Source organism: Nicotiana tomentosiformis, chromosome 11 (assembly GCF_000390325.3).
Source record: "Nicotiana tomentosiformis chromosome 11, ASM39032v3, whole genome shotgun sequence".
Lineage (NCBI taxonomy): Eukaryota > Viridiplantae > Streptophyta > Magnoliopsida > Solanales > Solanaceae > Nicotiana > Nicotiana tomentosiformis.
The window spans coordinates 121922031-121936089 of NC_090822.1; the positions used below are offsets into that span (position 1 = coordinate 121922031).

The window sequence follows — 14059 nt, forward strand, 5'->3', positions numbered from 1 at the left end:
CGGAAGACCACTGCCAGCGGACCATCGCACCTGCGGATATTCTTCCGCTACTGCGCAACCGAATGTGCGACACACCCAAGAGCATCTGCGAAATTTCCGCACCTGCGGCCCTGTCCTCGCTTCTGCGCACCCGCAGGTGCGCTGCCCACCTCCTCTTTTGCGACCAAACTCCTAGGCTGCCCAAGACGGTTATGCGGACCTCACCTCGCTTCTACGAGGTCGCTTATGTGACCAAACTTCTGCATAAGCGGTTACACCAGCATCAACATCTCCTAAGTCCAAAATAAATCCGTTAACTATCCGGAATCCACCCGAGGCCCTCGGGACCTTAACCAAATATACCAACACGTCCCAAAATAAATTACTAACTTAGTCGAGACTTTAAATCACATTAAACAATGCTAAAACCACGAATCGCACCCCAATTCAAGCTTAATGAACTTTAAGAACTTCAAAATTCTACATTCGACACCAAAACCTATCAAATCAAGTCCGATTGACCTCAAATTTTGCACATAGGTCATAATTGACATTACAGACCTACTTCCACTTTCAGAATCGAAATCCGACCCCGATATCAAAAAGTTCACTCCCGGTCAAACTTTTCAAAAATCATCCAATTTCCAACTTTCGCCAACTGATGCTGTAATGTTATATGGACCTCTGTCTTAAAGCTTCCGACGTGCTTATTTGATTTTTGTGCCATAATTGCTACTTGATAATTAGCATTTCATATATTAAATTGCATATCTCCTCCCTAATTCTATACTTATTTGTTACTTGCCCCTATTTGTTTCCTGCTCATCTTGTACCACACGCTACACAGGACCCAAAATTCACTATAGGTCGTGATGGCACCCAATCCTGCCGTCAGGCAAGCCAAAGGTGATTTACCAATTCCACTGCTCATTTTAATATTTGAAATCATATTTTTCCTTAATTGAACAGTATAAAATAGAATTACAGAGTGAATAAAAATGTTTACACGAACCACCATAAAGACTACCCTGAAGGAAACCCCCAAAACCTGGTGTCACAAGTGCATGAACATCAACTAGGAAATATAATAAAATACAACATCTATCTAGAATATAAATTAGACAGAAAAAATATAAATAACTCTGATGGAGACTTTGCAGGCTGCGGAGCGTAACATGGAAAGTAGTTCACGGTAAAGTCCCCGCAATAGTCGCGCTGTTGCACACAAAAGACCATCAGACATATAAGTACCTGCATAAAACGTGCAACAAGTGTAGTATGAGTATGTAAATCAACGCATACCCAGTAAGTATCTAGCCTAACCCCAGAGAAGTAGTGAAGAGGGGTCGACATAGACACTTACTAGTGGTCCAATAAGATAGATACATTAGAAGTAAACAAGTGTGAGATATAGTAAACAAGCGAAATAACAAGTATAATACGTGGTACAATCCTGCTCTCAGTAATAACTCAAACTCCCAGCTAGCAGCTACCTACTCAATTGGAGTATATATATACTGGACCTTACCAGATAGGTTGTCACAGTTCAATCAAGAAAACTCACATATGTGTTGGCTTCTTGCCAATTATTACGCACGATTTTATAAGAGTATGTTATTGAAATGTCGTGGCGTACGACCCGATCCATCATAACATTGTCAAACCATAGATACATCTTTTTTTTTGTCAAGGCGAACGGCCCGCTCCCATGAGAGTGTGGTACATAAATCCCGTCGTGGCGTACAGCCCGATCCATCATAGTGTGCGCACAACCGAGGCTCGAATGGCACGAACCATAGATGTATATATTCTGCCGAGGCGAATGACCCGATCCAATTCTTTCAAATCTATACAATAGTAAGTCTATCACTCTACACAAGTCTAGTCTCAATTCATAACGTAAAATAAGTGAATTTAATAGGCAAGAGACAACTCAAAGAGTACAGTTATAGCATGGTGGGATCCTAAGTCTACCCGGACATAACATGAATCTAGCTACGCACGGACTCTCATCACCTGGTGCGTACGTAGCCCCCACAACAAGTAACACATAACAAATACAATACCTAGGGGTAGTATCCCTTTCACAGAGTTAGACAGGAGACTTGCCTTGCTCAAAAATTCCATAACCGGCTCCAAAGCCTCTCTAACACCTCAAATTGATGTCCGTCGATCCAAAACTATTCAAACAAGCATGCAAACCAATCAAAATATATTCTAATACCCATAATTAATCAATTTATATTAATTTCCAACTCCGCTCGAAAAGTCTATAAACTCAACCCTCGGGCCCACATGCCCGTATTCCGAATATTTTTGAAGATAAACTTTACCCATAACACCACGAACTCAAATATATGATTTATTCCAAATTTCATGTCCAACTTCGTGGTAAAAATCCAAGAATACCAATTTCTAGGTTTCTCTTAAAATCTCATAATTTCTACTAATTTTCATGCTTGAATCCATATACAAACCATGTATTTAACTCACAATGTTAATAAATCACTTACCCCATTATAGTTGATGAAGATGGCACTCCAAAAGTGCTCCAATAACGGCTCCCATGGTCAAAATGAGATGAAAACGGGCCAAACCTCCGTTTTTATAAAACCTTCACTACCGAGACGACTTTCCGCATCAGCGGTCATTTGTCCACTTCTCCGGAAGCTTCCTTGCTTCTGTGGAAGACCACTGCCAGCGGACCATCGCACCTGCGGATATTCCTCCGCTCCTGCGCAACTGCAAGTGCGACACACCCTAGCGCATCTGCAAAACTGCGGCCCTGTCCTCGCTTCTATGCACTAGCAGGTGCGTTGCCCGCCTATACTTCTATGACCAAACTCCTAAGCTTCCCAAGCCACTTCTGCACCTCTCTTCTCCGAGGTCGCTTCTGCGACCAAACTTCCGTAGAAGCGGTTACACCAATTGTTGCCCAGCTTCAGCATCTCCTAAGTCCAAAATAAATTTGTTAACCATCCGAAATCTACCCGAGGCCCTCGGGAACTTAACCAAATATACCAACTCATCGCAAAATATATTACGAACTTAGTCGAGCTTTCAGATCACATCAAACAACGCTAAAACCATAAATCGCATCCCAATTAAAGCTTAATGAACTTTAGAACTTCAAAATTTTAAATTCGACGCAAAAACATATCAAATTAAGTCCGATTGACCTTCAATTTTGCACACAGGTCATAATTGACATTATGGACCTACTCCCACTTCCGGAATCAGAATCCGACCCCGATATCAAAATGTCCACTCCCGTTCAAACTTCCCAAAAATCATCCAATTTCGAACATTCGCCAATAGACGCCGAAATGACCTATGGACCTCCAAATCAATATCTGGATACTCTTCTAAGACCAAAATCATCATACAAACCTGTTGGAACCTTCAAATACCGGTTCTGAGGTCGTTTACTCAAAGGTCACGCATTAATCAATTTTTTCAACTTAAAGCTTTCAAAATTAGAATTTTCTTTCAAATCAACTCTGAACTTCCCGAATTCAATTCCGGCAACATGAACAAGTTGATATACCTGAAGTGAAGCTACTCAAGGACTCAAGCCACCGAACAACGTGATAAAGCTCAAAACGGCCAATCGGGTCGTTACAGTAAGTGTCGTGGTTAACCTTGACTTGAGGGTATAGAACCCTTGAATTATGTGTTATGTGAATTTCATGTGTAGCGACGTATAGACAAGGTGACGAGTGTCTATACGTCGTAAAATTGCTTGTTTTCAGGTTTCCACATATTCCACTAATTGCCTCATTTCATGAATTAATGGATTCTCTTATTTTCATTGCCTACTATTATGCTTTATTTCATGCCTTAATTGCTACCTTCTTATTTGATTTTTGTGCCATAATTGCTACTTGATAATTAGCATTTCATATATTAAATTGCCTATCTCCTCCCTAATTATACATATATTTGTTACTTGACCCTATTTGTTTCCTACATAATTTACCTTTTTGCTTAACAATTTCATATTAATTGTGGCATTTATTGAAGTAGTCTTACTGTCACGACTCAAAATTCCTACCTTCGGACCGTGATAGCACCTAACATTTCATTTGCTATGCAAGCCAACGTTAGAATAATAATATCCATTTTTAAAACAATTTTTAAATTTATTAATAACAAAGAAATAAATGCGAAAGTAAGGTCTGAAATATAGCGAATAATCCATAAAAATAACGGTGTCTGAATACCATCCCAAAATTGGTGTCACAAGTGCACGAGATTCTAGAATAATACAAATAAGGGTCTGAATAAAATAAAGCTATCTGAAAATAAACACACATCTAAATTAAAGTAGATGGGGACTTCAGAACTGCGGACGTCGTGCAGTTATACCTCAAGTCTCCTCTAAGTAGCTGAAATTCGAGCAAGTCTATGGTACGCCGCTGGGACCAACTCCGAAATCTACACAAGAAGTGCAGAGTGTAGTACCAGTACAACCTACCCCATGTACTGGTAAGTACTGAGCCTAACCTCGATGAAGTAGTGACGAGGCTAAGACGGGTCACTTACATTAACCTGTACGCAATATTAGTAACACAAACAAATAAAAGAAATAAATCAGGTAACTTATTTATAATAATTGAAGCCAACTCGGCAGTCATAACCAATTATCATTTTCATCAATTTCCGTTGCAGCGTGCAACCTGCTCTCACAATATATTCATATTCAATTATGTTGCGGCGTGCAACCCGCTCCTCCAATATATTCATTTTAATCAAATCTGTTGCGACGTGCAATCCGATCCTCCAATATGGACTTTTAATAAGTCTGTTGCGGCGTGCAACTCGATCTTCCAATATGGACTTTTAATAAGTCTGTTGCGGTGTGCAACCCGATCCTCTAATATGGACTTTTAATAAGTCTGTTGCGGCGTGCAACCCGATCCTCCAATATATCTGTTTCAATCAATTTTGTTGCGGCGTGCAACCCGCTCCTCCAATATATTCATTTACCAATTTTTATAGAAGAAATTTTCCCAATAAATGCAACAATTAATATAAAATTATAAGACAACAAGCATACGATAATTATGATTTAATTATGAAACAAACAATGACAAATAGCAAATTATTATAGAAATCAGGGAGAAAATAGGCAGTTTAATATATAATATGCTAAATGTCAAATAACAATTAAGACACATAATTCAAATAGCATGTAACAGTTAGTACAAGAATTCAAGAATTAATATTTGACAAAGAATAGGAGAAAAATAATTATTATAATAATTAATTCATGATTTAAAATAATTTATGAGTTTTCAAGTAATTGTGCAAATAATAAATTTGACGACGTGTAGATACTCTTCACCTCGCCTATACGTTCTTCACATGTATTTTACATAACAAATAGTTTAAGGGTTCTATTCCCTCAAGTAAAGGTTAACCACGATACTTACCTTGCTTTGTAAATTCTAATCAATTACTTGACCACAACTTTTCCTTTTAAATTTGTCTCCAAAAGCTTCAAATCTATTCATAAAACAATTCAATATACTTAATACGAATAATAGGAATTAATTCCATATGAATTTAATAATTTTCAGGATAAAAATCCGAAATTCATTTAAATATTCGACAGTGGGACCCACGTCTCAAATCCCGAAAAAACTCGCGAAATCCGAACAACCGTTCCGCTACGAGTTCATCCTTCAAATCATAAATTTTTGTTTTTGGAAGATTTTATAAAAATCTATTTTTTCTTCCATAAATTCACGGATTCATGATGTAAATGAGTATGGAATCATGAAATATAATCAATATAGGATAAGGAACACTTGCCCCAATTTTTTCCGTGAAAATCGTCCAAGAATTTGCCTTACCCGGGCTCAAAATGACCAAAATGAGTAAAAATCCCGGACTCTTTGATTTATACACTTCCCAGGCATTTCCACACCTGTGGTTCCTGGGCTCACACTTGCGAGCTCGCATTTGCGAGAAAAATCCCGCATCTGCGAAATGGGTCTGCCAGGCGAGGCCTCGTATCTGCGGAGGAAAAATGCGCACCTGCGCTGACCTCCGCTTCTGCGATTGTTGTGTCCGCTTCTGCTGACGCGCGGGTGCATGCAGGTTTCTGCACCTGCGTACTTTTGCCCAGCCACGCCCGGGCGCATCTGCGAGCTCGCACCTGCGGTCAAAAAAGCCGCATGTGCGATTATACTAGAAGGCGAAATTTCAGATTTTGCTTAAGTCCAATTCATGTTCCGATTTCGATTCGAATCACACTCAGGGTACTCGGGACCCCGTCCGAATATACCAACAAGTCCCGTAACATAATACGGACTTACTCGGGGTTAAAATCACGTCAAACAATGCTGAAATTACAATTCACACCCAGATTCGAATTTTGAGTTTTAAACTTTTCAATTTGCAAATACCTTACAAAAACATATTAAATGAATTCGGAATGAATTCAAATTTGGCACACAAGTCCTAAATGATATAACAAAGCTATTCAAATTTCCAAAATCGGATTCCGGCTCTGAAATCAAAAAGTCAACCCCGTGGTAAAACTTGAAAATCTTTAGCCTTTAAATTATTAGTTTCCGTTAAATGGTCATAACTTGAGCTAGGGACATCCAAATAAAATTCTAGCATACGCCCAAGTCACAAATCACGATACGGACATACTAGAACTGTCGAAACACTGATCTGGGTCCGTTTTCTCAAAATGTTGACCAAAGTCAACTCAATTGAGTTTTAAGGCTCTTATTCACATTTTAATCCATTTTTCACATAAAAACTTTTCAGAAAATTTTACGGCCTGCGCACGCAAGTCAAGGAATGATAATTAGTGCTTTTTGAGGTCTTAGAACACAGAATTACTAATTAAATTTAAAGATGACATTTTGGGTTATCACATTCTCCACCTCTAAAACAAACGTTCGTCCTCGAACGGAGTTAGAAAAAGTACCTGAGCCGGAGAAAAGATGTGGATATTTACTCAGCATGTACGACTGGGTAGATGCCTCTACCGGCTGACCTCTCCACTACACTCGAACTGAAGGATAACTCTTACACCTCAACTGCCGGATCTGCCGGGCTAGAATAGACACCGTCTCCTCCTCGTAAGTCAAATCTTTGTCCAATTGGACTGAGCTAAAATCAAACACATGGGACAAATCACCATGATATTTCTGGAGCATAGACACATGAAACACCGGATGAACCACTGATAAACTAGGTGGTAATGCAAGCCTGTAGTCTACTTCACCCACCCTTTCAAGAATTTCAAAGGGTCCGATATACCTAGGGCTCAACTTGACCTTCTTTCCGAACCTCATTACACCTTTCATAGGTGAAACTCGGAGCAATATTCTTTCTCCAAACATGAAGGTAATAACATGAACCTTACGGTCGGCATAACTCTTTTTCCTTGACTGAGTTGTACTAAGTCGATCCTGAATAACTTTGACCTTATCCAAAGCATCCTGTACCAAATCGGTACCCAACAATCGAGCCTCCCCCGATTCACACCAACCAACTGGCAATCGGCATCGCCTTCCGTATAATGCCTCATATGGAGCCATCTGAATGCTCGACTGGTAGCTATTATTATAAGAAAACTCTGCAAGTGGCAAGAATTGATCCCAAGAACCTCCAAAGTCAATAACACAAGCGCGAAGCATATCTTCCAATATCTGAATAGTGTGCTATGACTGTTCGTCTGTTTGTGGATGAAATGATATACTCAACTCAACCCGCATGCCTAACTCATGCTGTACAACCCTCCAAAAATGTAAGGTAAACTGCGTACCTCGATCTGAAATAATAGACACGGGCACACCGTGAAGGGGACAATCTCACGAATGTAAATTTCAGCTAACCTCTCTGAAGAATAGGTAACTGCCACTGGAATGAAATGTGTTGACTTGGTCAACCTGTCCACAATAACCCAAACTGAGTCAAATTTTCTCTGAGTCCATGGGAGCCCAACAACAAAATCCATAGTGATACGCTCCCACTTCCACTCAGGAATTTCTAACTTCTGAAGCAAACCACCAGGTCTCCGATGCTCATATTTAACTTGCTGACAATTCAGACACCGAGCTACATATGCAACTATATCCTTCTTCATTCTCCTCCACCAATAATGTTGCAGTAAATCTTGATACACTTTAGCAGTACCTGGATAAATAGAATACCTAGAACTGTGTGCCTCTTCAAGAATTAATTCACAAAGCCCAACCACATTAGGCACACAAATATGGCCCTGCATTCGCAAAACTCCATGTTCCCCAACAAAAACTTATTTGGCATCACTCTGCCGCACCGTGTCCTTAAGGACCAGTAAATGAGGATCATCATATTGCCTCTCTCTGATGCGCGCATATAAAGAAGATCGAGGGACTATACAAGCTAGAACCCGACTGGGTTCTGAAACATCTAACCTCATGAACTGATTAGCCAAATTCTGAACATCTGCAGCTAATGGCCTCTCACCAACCGTAATATATGCAAGACTGCCCATACTCACAACCTTTCTACTCAAAGCATCGGCCACCACATTGGCCTTTCCGGTGTGATACAAAATGTTGATATCATATTCTTTCAACAACTCCAACCATCTTCTCTGCCTCAAATTAAGATCTTTTTGTTTGAACAGGCACTGAAGGCTACGATGATCAGTAAATACCTCACACGAGGCACCGTAGAGGTAACGCCTCCAAATCTTCAGTGCATGAACAATGGCTGCCAGTTCTAAGTCATAAACAGGATAATTCTTCTTGTGAACTTTTAACTGTCGTGACGCATATGCAATCACCTTGCCATCTTGTGAACTTTTAACTGTCGCGACGCATATGCAATCACCTTGCCATATTGTATTAATACTTCACCAAGCCCAATGTGAGATGCGTCACAATATACCGTATACGATCCTGAACCTGTGGGTAATACCAATACTGGCACCGTAGTTAAAGCGGTCTTGAGCTTCTGAAAGCTCAACTCACATTCGTCTGACCATCTGAATGGGACACCTTTCTGGGTCAGTCTGGTCAATGGGCTTGCTATAGATGAAAACCCTTCCACGAACCGACGATAATAACCTGCTAAACCCAGGAAACTCCATATTTTTATAACTGAAGTAGGTCTAGGACAATTCTGAACAGCCTCAATCTTCTTAGGATCCACCTTTATGCCTTATGCCGATACAACATGTCCCAAAAAGGCAACCGAGTCTAACCAAAACTCACATTTTGAAAATTTGGCATATAACTGATTATTCTTCAAAGTGTGAAGCACACTTCGAAGATGTTGCTCATGCTCCTCCCGACTGCTGGATTAAATCAAGATATCATCAATAAATACAACCACAAAATAATCCAGATAGGGCTTGAACACCCGATTTATCAAATCCATAAATGTTGCTGGGGTATTTGTCAACCGAAATGACATCACTAGGAATTCGTAATGCCTATACCGAGTCTGAAAAGTTGTCTTAGGGACATCAGATGTCTTAATCTTCAACTGATGGTAACCAGACCATAAATCGATCTTCGAAAATACCTTGGCACCCTGAAGCTGATCAAATAAGTCATCAATTCTTGGCAGTGGATATTTGTTCTTAACAGTTGTTCATGATCAATTGCCGAATTGCCAATTAACCTCATGTTAATAAAAACTCTCGTTGCAAACCTTCACAATACTGATAACGAGATGCGAGGCATAAAAACCTCATATTTATTTACCCGAATTAACGAGTAATATTTAACGCCACCTGGGCGAGCACCTACCTCGTAGGTTAAAACTCAATATTTTGGCATATATGCATAGAGAATTTCATACAAGAATTCTCAAATAAGCCTAACAGGCATGAGTCCCTATTAGTACTATAGTATAAATTTAATTTCACAAAGGAGAACTTAAACACAAGAATTTTCCCTCATAAGGATCTCATCCTTATATAACTTTCACCACAGCTCGTAGCCTGGTTTAAACATATCGATTTATATTAAAAATGTGAGGATCTCGTCCTCAGTTCTAGATCACAAGTAATATACATATCGTGCCAATCAAAATTTTCCATTTTCTCCTTTTAAATAATTTCGGTTACACAAAATCACAAGACATAATGAACCCCACATCGGTAGGGCATATAATTCATAATTTGTAATTAATTATCCGTAAATTACATCAAAACTTACCGAAATGAGTAACAGAAAGCCACATTTAGTCTCACAGCTCTTATTAGTGACCAACATGGAATGATAGGCGTAGTTATCTCCATAGAATCTCCCAACATGAGTAAACACATAAGTAGATTATAGAATTATCAAGCTCACTCATAAGTGGAGCACACTAGGAGGACTAGTCTTGATACCCAAAACCGAATCAAGTTAAGGAAATTATTCCTTTATTTTAAATCGAGGTCATACCCATAACGACACCATCTGATGTAACAACCTCCGCCATACCATAAAACAAATATAACAACGGATGGGTCTCCACCTCTAGGACGCCTTTTACCTGCCTGTCCTCTACCTCTAACGGTCTGACCTCAACCTCTAACGGTCTGACCTCCACCTCAAGGTACCTGACCCCTTCCATAAGTACCCCTAACTACAAACGAGGCACCACTGAAACCACCAAACTGATGAGTCCTCTTATCAAACCTCTGCCATCTCTCCTTTGCAAGAACCATCTCGATCCTCCTCGCGACATTAGCAACTTCCTGAAATGAAATCTCACTTCCGGTCTCCTTGGCCATATGAAGCCTGATAGGGTGAGTGAGTCCCTCAATAAATCTCCTCACTCTCTCTTCCTCAGTATCTAGTAAAAGGAGAACATGACGGGCCAAATCCACAAAATGGGACTCATACTGAGTAACAGTCATACTGCCCTGCTGTAGACGCTCAAATTGCTTTTGATAATCCTCCCTCAGTGTGATAAGAAGGAATTTCTCCAGAAATAACTGAGAGAACTGCTCCCAGGTAAGTGCAGGCGATCCAACTGGTCTAGTCAATGTATAATCCCTCCACCACCTAATGGCGGAACCTGCCATTAGAAATACAGCAAATTCAACCCCATTGGTCTCCACTATATCCATGTTCCGCAGCACCTCATGGCAGCATTCTAGATACTCTTGTGGGTCCTCAGAAGGTGTACCACTAAAGTGAACTGGAAAGAGCTTGGTAAACTTATCCAGTCTCAATAAGGCCCCAAAAGACATAGCGGTCCTATCACCTGTCTGTGCCGCAATAACTGGCTGAACTACCCTAACTGGAAGGGTTGCTGGAGCATGATTCTGGGGAGTTAGCTGCTCCGCAGCGGGAGTAGTGGGAGTTTGTGCTCCTCCCCCAGCCTGTGAGACAGCTGGCGCCACTGGAAATGTACCATTCTGGGCCACGCCCTCCCATAAGACTCACCAAACTGACTAGAGCATCCAAAAGCACTGGAGTGGCTATGAACCTTCCGGGACCTGAACTGGTCCAATCGGTATATTCTAAACTGAAACCTCCTCCTGAAGATCCACCTAAGCTTCTACAACATGTGTGGCTGCTCGAGCTATGGACTGAGCTCTACATCTGCTTCCACCTCGGCCTCTAGCGCGACTTCGGCCTGGGCATTTGCATCTAGTCGTAGCTGTCACTGGAGGCTCTGTCTCCTGTCCGGTTGTAGATATAGTGCGTGTTCTCGCCATTTGCGAGAGAACAAGAATAGAAGAGTTCAATCATCAATGATAGAATAAAATCACATGACAAAGTAGAATAGAAGAGAAATTGTTCCTAAACTCTATAGCCTCTGAGAGATAAGTACAGGCGTCTCCGTACCGATCCTTCACACTCTACTAAGCTTGCTCGTGACTCGTGAGGCCTATGTAACCTAGTGCTCTGATACCAACTGTCACGACCCGAAATTTCCACCTTCGGATCGTGATGGCGCCTAACATTTCACTTGCTTGGCAAGCCAACGTTAGAATAATATTAGCCATTTTTAAAATAATTTTTAAATTTATTAATAAGAAATAAATAAATGTGAAAATAAGGTCTGAAATATAGTGAATAATCCATAAAAATAACGGTGTCTAAATACCATCCCAGAATTGGTGTCACAAATGCATGAGACTCTAGAATAATACAAATAAGGGTCTGAATAAAATAAAGCTGTCTGGAAATAAACAAACATCTAAATTAAAGTAGACGGGGACTTCAGAACTGCGGATATTGTGCGGTTATATCTCAAGTCTCCTCTAAGTAGCTGAAATCCGAGCAAGTCTATGATACGCCGCTGGGACCAACTCCGAAATCTGCACAAGAAGTGCAGAGTGTAGTATCAGTACAACTACCCCATGTACTAGTAAGTGCTGAGCCTAACCTCGACGAAGTAGTGACAAGGCTAAGGCGGGTCACTTACATTAACCTGTACGCAATATTAGTAACAACAACAAATAATAAAAATAAATCAAGTAACTCATTTATAATAATTGAAGCCAACTCAGCAGTCATAACCAATTATCATTTCCATCAATTCACGTTGCAGCGTGCAACTCTCTCTCACAATATATTCATATTCATTTATGTTGCGGCGTGCAACCCGCTCCTCCAATATATTTATTTTAATTAAGTTTGTTGCGGCGTGCAACCCGATCCCCCAATATATATATATATCGGCTTTCAAATAAGTCTGTTGCAGCGTGCAATCCGAACCTCCAATATGGACTCTTAATAAGTTTGTTGCGGCGTGCAACCCGATCCTCCAATATGGACTTTTAATAAGTCTGTTGCGGCGTGCAACCCGATCCTCCAATATGGACTTTTAATAAGTCTGTTGCGGCGTGCAACCCGATCCTCTAATATATCAATTTCAATCAATTCTGTTGCGGCGTGCAACCCGCTCCTCCAATATATTCATTTACCAATTCTTATAGAAGAAATTTCCCCCAATAAATGCAACAATTAAAATAAAATTATAAGACAACAAGCATACGATAATTATGATTTAATTATGAAATAAACAATGACAAATAGCAAATTATTATAGGAATCAGGGAGAAAATAAGCAGTTTAATATATAATCTGCTAAATGTCAAATAACAATTAAGACACATAATTCAAATAGCATATAACAATTAATGCAGGAATTCAAGAATTAATATTTGACAAATAATAGGAGAGAAACAATTATTATAATAATTAATTTATTATTTAAAATAATTTATGATTTTTCAAGTAATTATGCAAACAATTAATTTGACGACGTATACACACTCGTCACCTCGCCTATACGTTGTTCACATGCATTTCACATAAGAAATAGTTTAAGGATTCTATTTTCTCAAGTCAAGGTTAACCATGACACTTACCTCGCTTTACAAATTCCAATCAATTACTTGACCACTGCTTTTCCTTTTAAATTTGTCTCTAAAAGCTTCAAATCTATTCACAAACAATTCAATATACTCAATACGAATCATAGGAATTAATTCTATATGATTTAATAATTTTCTGGATAAAAATTCGAAATTCATTTAAGTATTCGACAGTGGGACTCACGTCTCAAATCCCGATAAAATTGCGAAATTCGAAAACTCGTTCCGCTACGAGTTCAACCGTACAAAAATTATCCAATTCTGATGTCAAATGGACCTTCAAATCTTAAATTTTCGTTTTTGGAAGATTTTATAAAAACCAGAATTTTCTTCCATAAATTCATGGATTCAAGATGTAAATGAGTATGGAATCATGAAATATAATCAATATAGGATAAGGAACACTTACCCCAATGTTTTCCGTGAAAATTGCCCAAGAATTCGCCTTACCCGAGCTGAAAATGACCAAAATGAGTAAAAATCTCGGACTCTTTGATTTATACACTGCCCAAGCATTTTCGCACCTGCGGTGCCTGGGCTCGCACTTGCGAGCTCGCATTTGCGAGAAAAATCTCGCATCTGCCAAATGGGGCTGCAAGGCGAGGCATCGCATCTGCGGAGGAAAAATGCGCACCTGCGCTGACCTCCGCTTCCGCGGACGCGCGGGTGCGTGCAGGTTTCCGCACCTGCGGACTTTTGCCAAACCACGCCCGGGCGCATATGCGATGGAAGTCA

The 14059-nt window shown here is 39.9% G+C and overlaps 1 protein-coding gene across 1 annotated transcript; it reads right to left on the reverse strand.

Moving 5' to 3' along the window:
* Positions 1 to 10540: 10540 nt before the first annotated feature.
* On the reverse strand, positions 10541 to 11185 carry LOC138902101 (uncharacterized). The gene has a single exon (XM_070189913.1). It carries the CDS (start codon positions 11183 to 11185, stop codon positions 10541 to 10543), a length of 645 nt encoding a protein of 214 aa, XP_070046014.1.
* Between the last annotated feature and the right edge of the window lie 2874 nt (positions 11186 to 14059).

Bases quoted from the DNA above. Each gene is read 5' to 3' on its own strand.
- LOC138902101 (XM_070189913.1), bottom strand. From the start codon at position 11,185: ATGTCTTTTGGGGCCTTATTGAGACTGGATAAGTTTACCAAGCTCTTT.